The sequence below is a fragment of the Osmerus mordax genome, chromosome 16 (genome assembly GCF_038355195.1).
Source record: "Osmerus mordax isolate fOsmMor3 chromosome 16, fOsmMor3.pri, whole genome shotgun sequence".
Taxonomy (NCBI): Eukaryota; Metazoa; Chordata; class Actinopteri; order Osmeriformes; family Osmeridae; genus Osmerus; species Osmerus mordax.
In genome coordinates, this window is record NC_090065.1 from 13119184 (window position 1) to 13136883 (window position 17700).

Sequence of the window (17700 nt, forward strand, 5' to 3'; positions counted from 1 at the left end):
TTAAACGTTTCAGTGATCAATAATTTTTGCTGCTAGCAAGTTGTATAGTGCAAGTTCACATTTCCTTCTTCTTAGACATTCAGTAGATATAAGACTTATTCTCTTGGGTTTTGTGCAAAGTCTCCTGGGATGATTTTGAAGAGTGCACACTCCCCAGACATTAGCTAGCTCACCATGCAATCAAAATTACACTTCAAAATGATTATCAGTCCAAAATGCTTGTCAAATAAATAAGAATCCCTCATATTAGGACCCGATTTTCATTTTCAATAAAAATCCAACATGACGATGGTGAGGGATCCAGACACATGGTAAGAATACATCTTAGGTAGATTCTTTTCGCCTTGGCAAACACAGAATGCAGAAAAGACATTATGTTCCAAAATACTGATAAAAGTGACACAATACTAAAAATATCAGTAACCCTCTGCTGGGATCAGGTTGAATTAATATATTAATAATGTAAACAGAGCTTTTCACAACAGACAGTAGTCCTAAATCTCCCTTCACTCTTCTCCATGGACACAATTGATGCTTCTTCACACCACAATGATTCTCCATTCTGATTTGTCCGTGAAGGAGCGAAACTATCAGTCAAATCTACGTAACAACACCATCACATATAAGGCATATTCTTTGGACAACCCTGTGCAGTAATATATAAAAACATTCCTACTCGCTTTCAAGTATATGAATTGACCTTGTCATCTGTTGATAACAGCAGAACTGTTCTTTGATTATCCTTGGTTTGAGGGAGAAGCCCTGTCAGTTAAGACTAGATTAAGGTATATGGGTAATGTCAACAGCAATTAATACGATCAGGCATTCCTCACTCAACAAGGCTACGGAGGCATGCTCTGGCGATTGTACCGGTGCTTATTGTAAATCCATGGCATGTTTGCATCTGCAACTAAGGGGCCTCTGGCTCGCCCTCGCTCCATTTATTGGTCAAAATCACATATGCCAGTAATGATTTGTTCAGATAAACTTTTGTCCAATTCTAAACTGGTACATTTAAACCTAAAAGACCATGAATGCAATGCTAGAAATCCAAGATACCAGAGCCATCCTGACATTTAGGCAACTGTAATGTTGAAGCCTCACTGCAGGCGGACACAGAAAATATGTATACCAGAGGTTGAAGTGGGGGAGCATGAGCAGAGGGGAGTACGTTCTCCGTCGAGACTGAGGGCAAGGTGCAGAGAGGCTGTCTTCGGTGGGGCTTGTAAAGGGTGTCGACTTTGGCTCGTAAGAAAAAAACACCCTTGCAACGTAGACAAAGGGAAAATTGTCAGTTTAACGCCTGGAACAACCATCTAGTTTTTCCCTCTCATTTAAAAACCCTGAGATAGACGTGCATGTCCAGGGACACACGAGGAACCACGGCCACGCTCAAAGCTTACAATCTTCAAATGAGTCACATTATCGATGACAGTCCCTTCTTTTTGCAGAAAATACAACCAAAATAAGCAGCAATGTCTTTGAGTTTGTGACATGCTCAGATTGGGGAAGGCTAAATCAAAGTTCCAGATAAGCCGGGTACTGAAGCCCTCTGTTCCATAATGCCCTGTGGTCGTGGAGGAGGAGAGATATCAGAGGGTAAGGTCCCAGCCACATCGAATGGCCACATGCCCCAGTATCCCCCTCTCTCACTGTGGACGTTTAGAATCTTGACTGTTGCCCACTCAGGGGTCAGCGGGAGTCCTCCGGCCTGTCTGCTGTCTGGGGGTGGGCGGAGGGGGGGGGGGGGGGGGTCAGGCCGGGGTCAGGCCAGGGCTCTGACTCCAGGCTCCGGGTCGCCCTGGTCAAATGTGGCGGCCAGTCAGGAAGTAGAGAGGCCGGTCCTCACTGCAGTTGGCTGTTTGGAACTCATCCCTCAGACGGAACTGCCACTCGTCCTCTAGCTCCAGTCGGACGATGGTCTGGCGCAGGGAGCTGCGGTCCTGGCAGATCACACACAGCGTGGCACCTACGCATGGGGTCAAAGATCAGTTGACCAATAAGAGAGAGGGAGCACGACATCCACTTGGGAAGTCGGCCAGTGTAGACCCAAGCTCAATAGAGACTCAGCGAGATGTTTTCCCGGCACTAGGCCAAGCACCACTGAACAAGTAAGGGTCTGTTTGCAGTTCTTTAGGATACACTTCATGTTCAACAAGACGTCTTTGAAGCAGTTGATTTGCGGTTACCTTTGAGGAAGCGGAACTTCTTGAGGAGGCTGGAGACCACAAAGGAGTCACACAGGTAGAGGAGAAGCCCGCTGAACACCAGGCCCTGGTGGTCCAGGTTAGTGGAGTGTGTACGAGAACTCACGTAACACACCGACACCTGTAGGCAGAAACACACTCTTTAGGTTACAGTTGAAGGTTAAGACTGACTGTCCCCACTGTCCCAAACCAAAGCCCAAACCGACCCCCAGGCCTACACTAAACCCGCTCCCTCTCTCCTACCTCCTGGCCAATGTTGAGGTAGCTGTCGATGGACAGCACGGGGTTGCTGCTGTTGTTGACAGCCTTGGGGAAGAGCCTGCTGCTGCAGCTCTGGAGGAACTTCTCCAGGAGGAACTGAGCAGGGGCAGCCAGGAGGGTCTGCTCGCTGTCTGGAGCGCACACGTACTGGGCCGGGCTGATGGGGGCTGGGTTCTCCAAGCCCTGGAGAGAGAGGACACGCTGACGTTAGCTGACGGGGGCGAGAGACACAAACCGTCACCGACACCAGGCTGTCCTTTACACTTACAGTACAAGATGGGAGACGTACAATGAGTTTGGGTTTGACCAGGAAGTCCTTGTGTCCCCCAAATGGAATGTGCTTCTTCATCAGGCTGAAGTGGTTGAAACGACACAGGAGCAGCCCACTGCTGTTGACCCGCAGGTTGAAGTCCACCTCCTCGCAGTTGTACCTGCACACACATACACACACACAAACACACACACACACACACACAAACGTTTAATTACAGCCAACAACAAAAATAACTAAGGATTCAAATCCCATACAGAAATACATCACACACACAAACACACTGACACAAACTCACCTGTTGAGGTCATACTGGACGTTCTGGGTGAGGTCGACGTTGAGCATGATGAAGTCGTGGAGGTGGCAGCGTGAGAAGGCGGGGCTGGCCGGCCGGTGGGCCAGAGAGCTGTTCCACTTGCGGACGCCGCACACGGCATACTGCACGATCTTGGGCGTGGTCTCCATGTGCTGCAGAACCATCTTCAAGGACACGTTGGTAAGACCGGAGCCCGAGTCCGTCGTGTCGCTACGCGGGGGAGGGGGAGAAGGAGGAGGCGGGAGCGTCAGACCGTGAGTGCGTTCGTCTCTCTCTCTCTCGTTGTTCTCTCTCTCTCTCGGGGGTTCTCTCGTTGAGGAATCCTCAACGAGAGAACCCCCCCCCCCCACCCCCCCCCCCCACCGCCTCTCGTACCTGGTCCCCTCATTGCGCGGGCCATGGGCATTCCACAGCACACAGGAGTCGTCCATCATGGCGATGAAGGGCCAGACGTCCTGCCGCTTCACTCCCTGCTCCTCTAGTCTGTTCCTCTCCAGCTCCAGGTTGTGATAGGACAGCTCCTTGATCATGAAGCGAGTCGCGCCTGGGACAATGGTAAGCGATTATTTTTAGATTGTGTCTTCAGTGTGTGTGCATGTGTGTGCGTGTGTGTGTGTGTGTGTGTGTGTGTGTGTGGAGAAGGTTGTCATATTCTAACTCAGCCCATTTGGTTTTTCTGCAAGTGTAACCTGTATAAGAGACTTTTCACTTATATTTCACGCACCTTGATCAATGATGATCAGGGTGTGTTGGGTCAGAGGAAAGCTTCATGTTAGATAAGAGTTTGTAACCCCCTGAGGAAGCACAGTATCCCTGTAGCTCCAACTCACAGGACCTTCTAAGGTATTCTATCTTTACTGCTCCTGTCCACTCATCAACTGTTATCTGTCTATGAGTTTACACCCCAGCCTACTGACCTTATATGTGATTGGAAGTCAGAGTACTGGGCTGCTTACCCATTGGTTGCCATAATGTTTACCTTTCACCTACAACCAGCATTTTGAGCCTAGATGTGATCAGTGTAGATACAGTAGATATTTACACAGATATGGATACAGTGTGTGTTATGTGAGGGTCACAGACTGATATGATGCCTTGCTATCAGCAAAGACAGATTGCGGGGAATGTAACTATTTCTGCACTTCAGAAACGACTTCTACTGCTATGTACATGTAAGTATATCGAAAAAATAAATACTCAAAGTATCAGCCTAACTTTGCAAACCTATTTTGAATTCAAGAGTGAACCACACGGCTCATAATGTCTCCTCAAACAGTATGTTGCAGGGTATATTTTGGTCCTCCATTCAAAATCTCCCAAACCTTTACCCTATAGATACCCTTATCCAACCGAGTCTGGCTATCGACACATGACACGCTTTCTTACCGACTCCCGAGCTGTTAAACATGGCAGGCAGGACCAACAGGATGTGGTTGGGCCAGTACTTTCTGTAGTGGGGCATCTCGTACTGCTTCACCACCAGGATGTGCAGGTGGGCGGCGCCCTGCATGGCGTGGAAGATGTTGAGCAGGCCGTGCTCCTGGCGCCCCGTGGTGGGGGTAAAGATGGGGCTCTTCAACGTGTCGTGCTCCTGGAGACACAGACGCACACACGGTCACACACACAGACGTGAGCTCCCATCCTCCTGCGAGGCAGCCTCGTCGCTCTCCGTTTCCACGAACTTTCAGCGCTAATGAGGAAACGCAGAGGGGAAGGAATGTCGCTTGGACATCCGGTATCTGAACTGGAGAGAGGCAGAACAGCTCTCGCCCACTGCGCTGACATTCTACACTATCGGGCCCCGCTGGTGTGCGAGGCACAGCAAAGACCCAGGTGCTGGGAGGAGGGACTCAATCTCATTTGCCCGCTTCGCCGCGCTCCTTGTGCTGATCCCTCATGGATGAGACCCCCAGAGAGCTGATGCTTCTCCCCCATACCCCCCCCCTCCCCCCCTCCTCACCTTGGTGGAGACCAGGGGCAGGCGCATGCTCTCCAGGTGGCTGCCCTGCTGACTGAAGATGAAATGCTGCTCCTTGTCTTTGGGGATGATGAAGTGCAGCTGGACCTCCTCTCCCAGCATGGAGGAGCAGAAAGTGAAGGCGTGGAACGTGCACTCCGCCAGCTGAGCACACACACACACGCGCACACACACACACACAGCATCGTTAACACGTCTGCTTGCTACTCCCACGTTTCAGGAGCACTTTGACGTCAAGTGAATTTTCGCCCTTAACAATTGTCAATCACAAGTGTGATTGACTGGGTATTCCAAAGTCCATAACAAGTATTACTGGAACAAATAACCCAGCAATAAATACAAGAACTAACCGAGCTTAACAAATCAAATCCACCTTCAAATCAGCCTTCAAACAATTACCATGTGATCAGTGTCATAAGTTTACTGGGTCCCCACAGCCCACGTACCTGTGTCACAGGGCCGGCTTCACAGTAGTGGTGGCACTGCTCGCAGTGGTGAAAGGCATTGTGGGCCGCGAACATGCTCAGACGAATGGACACCGTCTCTCTCTTGGCAGGCTGGCTCTCTCCTTCCACTTTGGGATCTGCATAGCAGTGATTACAGTCATACCACACATACCTCTAAACTGAACGGGCCGCAAACTTGTTATCAACTTGTAAGAAAAAGGATTTGGTATTCCGACTGACCTTTCAAGGATGTTGGTATCTTGTCTGTGTAAACAGGGCTGACACTCTTGAACTTGGGGTCTCGAGGGAAGAGGTCAAAGGGCAGTTTGCGTATCTCCTCGATGTCAGGCCACTGGCTGCTAACAGGCGGGCCCTCTGACATGTCGCTCATCGCTGGAACACAGGACATGCACACACCACGCATCCCGCATTTAATACCCGCAGACACGGCAAATACCGTCGAGTCGAGAATGAGACGAGAGGCCACGCTCTCACCTTCCCCTATCTCCTCCTCGTCGTACACGTCCACCTCTAAGAGTCTGACCAGCATGCGGAACAGGATGCGGAGAAACTGCAGGTAGGCTCCTGTCTTCCCCACCTGCGAGGATCAGAGAGATGGAGGAGGAAGTCAGTCGCCTGTACGATAGCAGCTATTCCTGCTGATAATGTACCTCACATTTACTACTTCTCTAAGGGAACATGTTTTTTTCTTCCAGTACTGTGCTTTACATTTTCACGGTTTTATTTTTGATGCTTTTATTAAAAGTAATCAAATCTCAAAAGTGCATAGTTCTACAGTATTTCAGTGGTCAGAGGCAAAGAACAGCCAGTATTTCCTAGCCACATTGCAAAGTAACCACATATCAACTAACAGGCTTGATATGAAGCTGAGGTGGATGAAAAGGCCCCATATCCTTCCGGAACAATCTGTGCCTCTTCAGCCAACCGGTAGGAGAAGAGTCATACCTGGGGGGGTCCACTGAGAAGCAGGCGGCGTGGATGTGGGACAGGAGGAGCCTCGTAGTCGGCGTGGTGCTGTCTGGCTCCGGTCCACTGGCGGTAGTGCAGGCTCTGCTCTGCCCCCTGGAGGTTGGGGACGATAGCGGGCCTCAGAGGGCTAGTCCAGCTCACGTCAGCGTGCGGCAGCAGGGAGAAGGAGCTAAGCTGACTCCCTGACTCCCCAGCCAGCAGGTTGTAAGCTGCCCGTGACAGAATGACCGTCCGCGGCGAAACCCTGGCCTGATGGCCTGACCTGCTACCCCGCCCGCACTGTGTGGATTGGCTGGGCCTCTGTGTGGAGGAGGAGGAAGAGGAGGAGCTGGAGCAGAAGGAGGGATGCGTGTTGGAGGCCTGGGCCCCAGCAGGGAGCTGACTGCCCAGGGAGTCGCACTCCTGTTTGACCCTGCGAGGGGAAGTGCTGCCCTCCTTGGTGACGCCCGGCACAGGGACACCGGAGGACGCGCAGGGCTTCTGCGACGAGTCTGGGATGTCGGAGGAGCTGACGCCGTTCTCCGTCACGGAGCCTGTGGGGGAAAGGGAGGGAAAGTTGAGGTCAGAAGGACCAGCCTCGCAGAGACTGTGGATGGTTCTGCTGGGACACACGAGATATTCTAGGCTGGAAAAAAGGAACTAAATGAGTTCTGGGTTGGGGTGTGTTGGCGTAGCGTGGCCAGGGACATACCGGAGGCCCTGGTGGTGGCGCTGCCGGTGCTCTGGGGCCTCTCCAGCTCTTCTCCCTCGTTAGGGCCCAAGGCCCCCTTCTCTCCCTCGGGGTCCGGGTGAGGCGTGGCCCCCCGGGGTTCCTGGACCACCCCCACGGACACGTATGTGCACGCCAGACCCACCTCCTGCTCCAGGGCAGTACGGGTCAGGTAGCTGGAGTCGATCAAACGCAGGTCCGAGTACTTCAGAGACCTGCGGGGGCGGAGTAGAGAGGGGTCATGTTGTTGATCCGAGCTCAATCCTCTGACAACAAAAATCCCTATTAAAACTTTTTGTTGGGAGTCAGTGTGTGTGTACGTGAGTGTGTTTGGTGTGTGTGTGTGTGCTGAGGTACCTTGGGAAGGTCTCTCCAAGGGGGTCTTTCCCTGTGAGGATGACGATGCAGGGCAGCCCCTCCAGGTCTTTGTATGTGTGAGGGACCCAGTCTTCACTCTCACAGCCCCTCCACGCCTGCGGCAAAACCCAGCACACCAACAGTCAACCCCTCACTCTGCCTCCAGCATGTCAACAACCGTCCTCTACAACTCATCGAGGACACCAGGGTTAAAAAACGAAAACAAAACGAAGACAGAGCGTGACTCTCTGGCTCCGAGGCGTCACAGCGCTCCTCTTACCCGGATGCGGTTGGTAAAGTGTTGCGGCAGGCTGAGCTCGGAGGCGGGGCTGCCCAGCAGCACGGCAAAGCAGAACTGCAGGCCCAGCTTGTTGCGGACGTCCTCCAGGCGCTCGCGGGCCAACATGGCCAGCTGCAGGGAGGGCACCCGCACCAGCAGCATGTGGCCCCGGCCCCTGGCCCCCTCGCGGCCCGGGGCGCTGATCAGGTCCTCCACCATGGCCAGTGTCTCTGGGGTGATGTGGTCCCTCAGGGAGGGGGAGGAGGTCAGGGCCATCATGGCCTCGGTGTACTGCTGGATCAGGAGGTAGCTGCGAATCACCATGCTGTGGAGGTGGGGGTGTCTGCAGGGGGGGAGGGGGGGGGGGGTTAGTGGGTGGGGCGAGGACAGCAACAATGAGCTGTGGTTTGTATTCGAAGTTGTTTGGAGATGAAGTCAAGGTAGATTGTACAACGACTTCTCAAGAACGGGTCAAGTTAGGTCAACACGGCAGAGGACATAACCTCTGACTTTGTTCGTTTTCATCCTAGATCTCGAGGTGACCTCCCAGTAGGTGTGGGGTCACGACCTTTCCTGACTGACCTCTCCAGGAGGGTGTTGACCATTTTCTCGAAGGCGTCATCACAGCGCAGGATGGGGCTGGCCACGCCCCACTGCAGGGAGGAGCTGTAGTCCCTCAGACCGAAGTAATGGAGCTCCTGAGGAGAGGGCTCCCCCTAGTGGAACACACACGCATCAGACACTCCTCTGGCTCTCCCACAGTAAGTCTTGAATATTGCTCCTGAGACCATCTAAAAGTATGGTACTGCCATGTACGTTTATTTTAATGAATGCATTTGGTAACATGTTTGTTTATTCATTTACTCGCTCACTCACTCACTCACTCTCACATATGCCATATGGTCATATGGACCTGCACCCAAACGCCAAAACATAATCTCTACTGCCCCTCCGTTAACGTGGCCAGAGAACGCTGCAGTACTGGACTTCCACCAACAGGTGGAGACGTGGACCCACAGTGGGAGCCCCGTGCGAGCCACTCACCAGGCTGTCGCTGGAGGGCCAGTGCACCTCGTTGTGGACGCTGATGCGTGAGTGGCGCGTCTGCAGGGTGAAGGGGAAACAGCTGACCTGCAGCACCAGCAGGTTGACCGCCTCCAGCACCTCCTGGCAGTTCACCACCCGGTCTGCCAGCCCCTGCAGCTCCCCATGACACACAGACCCAGACAGGGCGCTGGAGAGAGGCAGGGGGAGGAGGAGGGGGGGGGGGGGGAGGAGGAGGGGGGGGGGGGGGGGGGGGAGACATTTTGGTGTCACGGTAAGATATGCCCTGAACATCCCAGGTGGAAGCCTGCAGTGTTGACGTCTTCCAAGGCTGTGGGTTAAGTGTGTGTGTGTCCCGTGTCAGGGATAGACTGACGTCCCACCTGGTCAGGTCCACGTGGGAGTTGTCGTGGATGAGGACGAACAGGGTGTAGGGGTTCTGTTTGACCTTCCTCATGAAGGCCTCCATCTTGGCGTGCACGTCTCCGTCCAGCCGAACCACATACTTGTCGGACTTCTGGTGGGCCAAGGAGGCGTCCTCGATGCCCAGGTCCACCAGAACCCCTGTCAGGAGGAGAGAGGAACAACACCCACGTTGGTTCCCTCAAACACACTCACCATATAGTCCCGACCTAGGCCACGCCTCCCATGCCCGCCCTCCCTACCTGATTGGCGGATGCGCTGGGCGGTCTGGTGAACCAGCACGTGAGAGGGCGGGACCAGGACCAGGAAGTCCACCTTGCAGAAGCGTCCCAGGTCCAGACTCTGGCTGCCGGAGTCAGCGATGGAGCAGACCTGGGAGAGCAGGCTCCTGGCCACGCTCAGCTGAGGGGGGTGGATCTGGAACACCTCCCTCAGCAGGTCTACACAGGGAGCAGGCACAGGGCGCCAACACATTAGTCAGCGAACAGGGCAAGACACGTTTGTATTCTCATTTAACATTCGACTTGTCCACGCTCATGAGATGGGCCTGGTCTCCTGGTGTTGAACGAACACTTTTAAATGTGTAGTATTGAAGAAGGATTGTTGCATGGCTGACAAATGATTCTTAACTAGATGTATAATAATACTACATCAAATAATCCCTCTTGGTCTTGATAATCCATATTGTGTTCTTGTGTAACCACTGTTGTAGTTGTGTGGAGGGAGGTGACCTGGCTGGGAGGGTGGCACCATGCTTGCAGCCTCCTGTGAGTGGATGTGATCAGTGACATCGCCCTGGAAGGGCTGGATGACCTGTCCCTTGCGTCGCCGCTGGTAACGCACCAACTGTTTGTCCAGATTGTCCCCTAGAAAGAACAGGCCACCACAGTTAGACACAAACAACTTTTGCCAACTTTTTTTCCCCATCTCTAATCATGATGTCATTGGTTGGTTTTACTGTTTTCTTTTAGCTTGATTTTGGCATAAACACAGTTGGTGGTTGCTGGGAGATCGTTAGACTGCAGGTCAAAAGGTTCCAGGTTCAAATCCTTTGCTTCGCTTTGGATAAAAAACCTGATTATGGATCTCTCTTTATCTCCATATCTCTCGCTTAATTTCCATATTACTCTCTCTCTATTCCCACATCCCCTGTCAGACCTCCATCTATAGACCCCCTGCCCCCCCGGTTCCAAATAAATCTAATGTTAGGTTCAGTTTAGAGTCATTTTGATGAATCACCAAAGTCAAGAGACATGGAATGTCTCTTGACATTTCATGTCTGTTTGGTTGTGTGTTCCATGCATGCTGTACTCACCCAAAGAGGTGCTTTTGAAGTGAGATGCCAGGACGCTGACTTTCCCAGTGATGAGCTCATAGCTGATCTCCTTCAGGAACTCGTTGGTGGTGAGCATGCCCTCAGCCAGGGCCCGTGCCTGGTACTTCCCTAGGACCCAAAACAAACACACCGTAAACCCCACAGACACTCCAGCTGTCAGGACTGCAATCAGGTCCGCGGGTTTGAAACAGACCACCAGACCGCGCTGCGGTGCGGCGGGGCACCACTCACTCAGCACCAGCACGCAGAACTGGTTCCCGCTCATCTTGGAGGCACAGATGATGACCACGTAGGTGGGAAGGCTCTGCTGGTGGGGAGGGCTCTCGCAGAGGGAGCGCAGCGACTCCGAGATGCCCTCCCCCAGGGAATTGTGGGTCACGAGGACCTGGACGCCCCCCCCGGAGACGCTGGCCTCCAGGCGGGCCAGCCAGGGCAGCTGGGAGGGGGAGATGGACGGGCCGCCGGGGCAACACAGCATGGCTTTCAGCACGATCTGCTCAAACTCCTCCCTCAGAGGAATCTGTTCTGCGCCTGAAGGGGGGAAGACACAGCAGAGCGTAGGGCTGAAAGCTCCGCGCTAAACACCCACCTTGGTCCTTGACATGAGTCATGTCAGGTCAGGTTAACCCTTTAGCTCGAAAATAGCCAACGTGGAACCAGTATAACCGAACTAGACATCACTCGCTCTCCTTTGGTTTCTCAACAGCTGTTCCATCATTTGATTGTTGTTTTCCCTGCCATCCAGTGTGGATACAGGATAATGAAGAGCGTCTGTTTATCCTAGACCTGATCATTGCGTTATTTTCAGGCAAGGTTAGGTGAGGCTAGAATCGTATCACATCAATGTGATTCTATGCTGCTGGGACCACTCACAGAAAGGATTTTTGCGTAAATCCAGACGTAAATGCACCATGCTTACTTATTTGTTATATTTGCAGGAATCGCTCTGGTGTTTACACAACATGAACAAGACGACATGTGCCGGCTGTTGCTCTTATCTAGGAGGGCCAATGTGTAACTGCTGCTTTAAGGAAGAGAATAGAAGCCTGTGCATTACATTTACATTTAGTCATCTTATCCAGAGCGACTTACAGTAAGTACAGGGACATTCCCCTGAGGCAAGTAGGGTGAAGTGCCTTGCCCAAGGACACAACGTCATATGACACTGCCGGGAATCGAACCCGCTACCTTCTGATTACTAGCCCGATTCTCTAACCGCTCAGCCACCTGACTCCTTGAATATCGTGACTCATTGAACAAACCTTGCCCCCTACACCAGAACACATGGGCCCAGTCAATTCATCATTCCCTGTCTGGAAAGGGAATGGAGTCTATTCTGAAAATCACAACATTAATAATAATGTTTATGTCAACACTCAATCATTGTCTGTGTTCTCTTGTTTGTGTGTGTCTTTGTGTTTTTCCAGTGTATGTGTGGTGTGTGTGTGACGTGTGTGTGTGTGTGTTTGTGATGTGTGTGTGTTTGTGTGTGGTGTGTGTGTGACGTGTGTGTGTGTGTGTGCATGTGTGTTTGTGATGTGTGTGTGTGTGCGTGCGTGTGCGTTGTGTGTGTGTCGTGTGTGTGCATGAGATTGTGTGTGGTGTGTGTGTGTGTTTACCTAGCCGTGCGAGGTACTGTAAGGTGAGCAGGATCATGGTCTCCACGTTGAGCAGCTGGCTGCTGGTCAGACCAAGGCTGTTCAAGGTCTTGTCTGTGAGCAGGCTGTTTTTATAGCAGCTCACCAGCAGGGGGCTCACCACAATGTCCCCCACGTTTCCATAGAAGTAGGGCAAAGTACCATGGCCTGCAAACCAAACTCCAGAGTCAAACTACACATAGAATAATCTAGCTGCATTATAGCTCTGTGACATCAACACGCTTTTATACGTGTGTGGAGAGGTGCTAAGGAGAGAATTTTGAGAAAACCTAGTTTGGTACCTATGAGGATGACTGGGCGGACTCCTGCAGTATTTAACAGGTTGTCAGGGACGATTACGGTCTCTCCAGCAGTGACTGGTTGTGGGAGTAGGACCCCTGCTACTGGAGGCTGGGGAGTGGGCATGGCCAACACAGAGCCTGAAAGAAAAACACACGTGTGTCAACACATTTCAGAGGACTCTTAGCTGGCCCGGCTTTAGAAATGGTTTTCTTCTTAAAATCACCTTAAATGAATGACACAAAACATATAGTGCGTACGTACCATATGTTCAAAACCATATCGCAACTTGAGACGGAATTGCCCTCTATTAGAACTGCTCTCTAGCTTTCTCTCTCTCTCTGTCACACGCACACACACTCACACACACCATACATTCCCACAGATGCACACCCAATAACTACCCTGAGCTGCCTCTTCAACAAGGCCAAGGGACCACACTGACTCAAATGACTTATTGCTTAAAACACTCTGCTTTTGCACTGCACCACAACATGGTATCTTGTACATTTGTATTTTTTGTAATATTTGTATTTTTGTATTTTTATATTGTAATTTACGGCAACTTATATTTATCTCACTTAGTACTGCTAGTTTATGTACCCTTAGTATAGTTAGTCCACATATTTAAATTTTAGGTATATGTTTATTGTATGCACCTTCCTGCCAAAGCAAATTCCTTGTCTGTGCAAACTTTCATGGCGAATAAATCCCTTTCTGATTCTGATTCTGATTCTGATTCACAGTGTCTACGCGAGGGAGCTGACCTGAGGAACAGACTATGGGCCGGATGGCAGGCACAGGGACGGCAGTAGGAGGGACTGGCAGAGCGCTGGGGTGCCAACTGCGGTGGCGCTTCTTGGGTGGCCCCGAGGTCATGGCTGAAGAAGCTGAACAGAAGGCATACCCCAAGAGACAAAAATATTAGAGTTATAGCATACTATAGTGCAGGTTCAAACATACTTACATACACTGTATTCAAGTTGTGAATAAGTATGCGTATGCATAGGCTATAATCGGTACATTTTAAGATTAAGATAAACACAATGAAAATGTATTGAGGTTAACACATTTAAAAGAAACAGCTTTACCAAAGGCAGTCAACAAACGAAGAAGACCTCACACGTGCTAGCATGCTAGCATCAAACAAACAGAGCAGTGGGAGGTCATGCAGAGTGGAGTGCAGCAGCCACAAAACAGCCAAACCAAACCGATTCCTGTGTCTCTTCCTGTTTCGGCAGCGTTAGGAAGACACAGAACTCACCAGGGCTTTCTCCCTGCTCCGAGGGTCTGTACCCCTGGCCCTTGGGCCCCAGGGTCACCTGGGAGGGGCTTAGTAAGGGTGGGCGCACATCAGCCCCCAGTCCATTGCTAGGACCACTCACCCTCAGCACGGTGGGCACTGGAGAGACAGAAACAGAATACATCCCATCCATGATAAACATGAGTGACTTCATCAAGTAGATGAAGCAGTTCCCCATCACTTATGTAAGTTGTTCGGGGAAGACAGAAATAACACACCTGAACGTTGCTTTTATCTAACAAAGAGGGATTCTGTAAAACAAACCTATCTCCCTATTATTAAGACAGCGCTGTATTGGAAGAAGAGTCAGGCATAACACTGAGGAATTGATTTCCCATACAAGAGCAGCTATTGCCAATGACCTGATGGGGCACTTTCCAATCTTATAGTTACTGTGTATGCATTACGCGAACATATTGATTGGTCTGTGTAGCCCTTGCCTGTCAATCTTGCAACTGGAGGAGCAAATGGATAGCCAGGCCTTAAAAAGTCATTACAGGATCTCTTCTTGAGTATTGATTGTGCATGTGTGTCTGTGTGTGTGTGTGTGTGTGTGTGTAGGGGGGGGGGGGGGGGTAGGGGGGTCTCCAGCCTAATCTGCCCTCCACAGTCACAGCTCCATCTGGTCGTACTAGGTCACATAAACAAACCTGTAGCTAGGCAACACCCTCAACCACACAAGGCTGAGTCAGCGAGGTGATTAACATGGCCGATCCTGGAAAACCCAACCAATCTCACTGGAGGATTGTGTGCGGAGGACATGTTTACAGTCTTCTACACCTGTGTTGCATCCTGCTCCTCGTGAGATACAGTTCAGACCGATGCTACCCTGCTATGCTCTCTTCTTGTTATACAAAATCTTCATGTATGACTGTAGCTTGTGGTATTACATCATTGTAAATAGTACAGATATGTGGAGGTTGAATGGGTGGAAAGGTGGAGGGGTGGAGGGGGAGAGGTTGAGAGGCCTGGGTACCTATGGGGAGGGTCTTGGTGCCTGTGGTGGAGGTCAGAGGCTTGGTGAAGCTGGTGTCACGGCTCATGTCTTGGCCCCCGAAGAAGACAGACGAGCCGGAAGTGGTTCTGGTTGGAGGGGAGTCTGAGGGTCAAAGCACAGACATGTTGGCCTTAGAACCGACCCTCATCACATCTAGGATTGGTCAGTGGGGTCCTCTATAGGATAGCATGTACTGGTGCTGAACACGGTGTGTGTGGTGTGGTACTATTGAGAAGCTCGGCTTCCACAGAGAGCTCAAGCAACCACATGAGAAGCAGGAGGTCCTTTTTGTTTATCGGGAGATGTAAGCAGGCTAGCTTACAACTTCCCAACACAGCAGGGAACCCCACATTACCAGAGACCTGATGCGTTCTGGGACCCCGGAGCCAGGTGCGCAGCATATTCAAACTGCGTTGAATATGCTGCGTTACTGTCGAGCTGCCTCATGCGCTCCAGTAAGGTTCCTTTTACAGGACAGGGAGATGACGCATAACATGCCTGTCGTTTGACAAGCTTGGAGTGAAAAGGTCACCCAGCATGTTGTGTGTGGAGGCTGTGTGCGTGTGCGGCGGCCACCTGAAAGGGACAGCAGGGATGAGCCGTGTCCGTTGATGCCTCCGTTCTCCTTGCTGTTCAGGGAGGAGGAGCTGAGCTTGGAGGTGGAGGCATTGCTGCTGAACTGCTTCATCTTGCAGTCTAGGGAAGAGCAACGTGGGGAGACATCCAACCAATCAATGATCAACACGCATGCCCTTTCACCGTTCAGTGAAAGGGCATTAAAGAAAGAGAAACGAAATGGCGAGTCCACCACTGGGACATCCATTTCTTGAGCCAAGCCAATGCATATTAAAGACAGTTCAAGTAAACAAGATTGTTTTTTCAGAGTCGGTTCTGACCTTTCCAGCAGATGAGGGGTCCTTTGCACAGAGCACCGTGAGAGTTCTTCACCAGATAGTATTTTAAGTGCTTCTGCTTCTTTGGCTGAGTGGCCAGCTTTAGGTTGATGTGATTAGAAAACTCTGTAAAATACCGGAACCCTTTTTCTCCGCAGCCAACACAGTTTCCAGAAAAACCTGCAAAGTGAGGATGTGTCTTTATTCGTCGATCAACATAAAAAATGCTTCAAATCCTCAGTGAACTCTTTGGAAATGCAATACAACATAATAAACAAATCTCCAAGCCAAAACCGAGTAATACAGCGGTGGCAGTATCATTTGGATATCTGCTGAGTCACCCAGTAGAGTGGTTTAACTGGCCTGTGGGCAGAAAACAATCATTATTTTATCTTTATTTGGAAGCAGACCTAGAGCGGTCTCTGCTAAGCGGGGATGGACTAACCTAAAAGTGCATTTTTGCCATTCTCATCAGGCAGGAAACGCCTGTCCACTGCACACAGCAGGATGTGCTCGGGGACGCTGGGGGATTTGGCGCCCACCAGCTCGAACCCCAGGGGGACCTCGATGGCCTCAGTTGCCATGGATACCAGCCGCAGGTCTTTGCCGGCCTGGCAGAACCCTAGGATGAGATAACCGATCGGATGAGGACAAAAATGGCAACAACGACAACACACTGCTCAACTCTGCTAGTAACAGCATTACCGGGCAGAAAAGTTGAACCCTTCATAAATGTATACATATGACACAAGATTTGATCTTCAAGTGGGAGGGGTTGCTGGGGGGCGCATCCTACCATCCAGGGTGCAGCAGCCGTCGGGGGCGGGGCCCTGCAGGTAGGGCAGAGGCGGGCTGCTGGTGTCGGAGTCCTCCTCCTCCTCCGGCTCCTCCACGCTGTTGGAGGCGTGGCTATTGAGCAGCTCCCCACCCAGGGTGGTCACGCCATGCAGGGACAAGTCCACCTTGGGCTTAACATCTGGAGGACCAGGATTCACCATTCAGATCAAGTAAGAGCCAGCCGGTCTATTTCTATTCGATTCTATTTTCTATCTGTGTTCCTAAGCAATGGGTGCCGGGCCAGAGAAAAAGAGGGATGAGGGGTAGAGAAACAAGATGGGAGGGTGTTCCACCTACCCTCCATGCTGCTGGGGTACAGGTCTGGCTCCAGGTACAGTTGTGTGAAGATAGGTTGAGGGTCTCCACTGCTGGAGCGCAGGGAGGCCTCGATGGAGTTGTGGAGAGCCTCTTCAAAGCGAGCAGACTTCAGTTGCCCCGCGTACGAATTCCCCATGATCTATAATGAAGGGTCAAGCATGAGCAAGGTGATGAAACGTCCACTATTCGCACTGGCCTCCACACCCATTAGCACTTCCACACAGACACATAGGTCACGGCTGGGCGACATCGATGGCCACTATGTGCACATAAGCCTGTAGGAATATCCCGTGTTTAAATAAATAACCGCATTTCTGTGTGCCTTTATCGCTAATGTATTCCAATTCATTTAGACAAAGCGACGTACAGTGCCGGGGGGATTTTGAACCTGCCACCTGCTTGATCTGCAGTCAAGTGCTCGAACTGCAGAGCTGCACCCCGTGTGTGTCTTTCTGGCCTTTTCTGTGAGTGGTCCCTGCCCCCGGGGAAAAACACCCCTTCCCCCCACCAGCACCACCATCCCAACCCTACCCTACCCCCGCCCATACCAATCTGGGGACATCTGCCATGGTCAGCAGAGCAGGCCAGGGGTGGCAGCTGCACACAAGGACACAAACAGAGAGAGAGAGAGAGAGAGAGAGAGAGAGAGAGAGAGAGAGAGAGAGAGAGAGAGAGAGAGAGAGAGAATGAGAGAGCGTGACAAGAGAGAAAAGGAGAAAGAGAAAGATGTAGAAAGCAGGAGTGTCTCTCTTTCTCTCCACTTAGTGAAAAGAGCTTGTTCGAATCCAAGGAGGGAC

At 51.4% G+C, this 17700-nt stretch overlaps 1 protein-coding gene across 1 annotated transcript; it reads right to left on the reverse strand.

Annotated features, from left to right (window-relative positions):
- Positions 1-1763: 1763 nt before the first annotated feature.
- Positions 1764-17039, reverse strand: greb1l (GREB1 like retinoic acid receptor coactivator). The gene is made up of 32 exons (XM_067253340.1): positions 16883-17039; positions 16545-16724; positions 16194-16370; positions 15752-15928; positions 15432-15551; positions 14835-14957; positions 13820-13957; positions 13323-13445; positions 12558-12695; positions 12238-12423; positions 10850-11149; positions 10598-10726; positions 10014-10148; positions 9525-9722; positions 9243-9423; positions 8860-9049; positions 8398-8531; positions 7816-8158; positions 7536-7651; positions 7161-7393; positions 6446-7002; positions 5975-6077; positions 5720-5872; positions 5480-5616; positions 5016-5177; positions 4442-4646; positions 3431-3599; positions 3038-3265; positions 2758-2899; positions 2451-2651; positions 2190-2328; positions 1764-1969 (listed from the first exon to the last, which is right to left on the reverse strand). Exons 1-32 carry the CDS (start codon positions 17037-17039, stop codon positions 1806-1808), a joined length of 5838 nt encoding a protein of 1945 aa, XP_067109441.1. The 3' UTR covers positions 1764-1805.
- Positions 17040-17700: the final 661 nt, after the last annotated feature.

Coding starts and splice junctions, on each gene's coding strand:
- greb1l (XM_067253340.1), bottom strand. CDS start 17,039: ATGGGGAATTCGTACGCGGGGCAACTGAAGTCTGCTCGCTTTGAAGAG. Junction 8,159..8,397: donor GTCAACACCCTCCTGGAGAG/GTCAGTCAGGAA, acceptor CCCCCCCTGCAG/ACACCCCCACCTCCACAGCA. Junction 5,617..5,719: donor GATACCAACATCCTTGAAAG/GTCAGTCGGAAT, acceptor ACTGCTATGCAG/ATCCCAAAGTGGAAGGAGAG.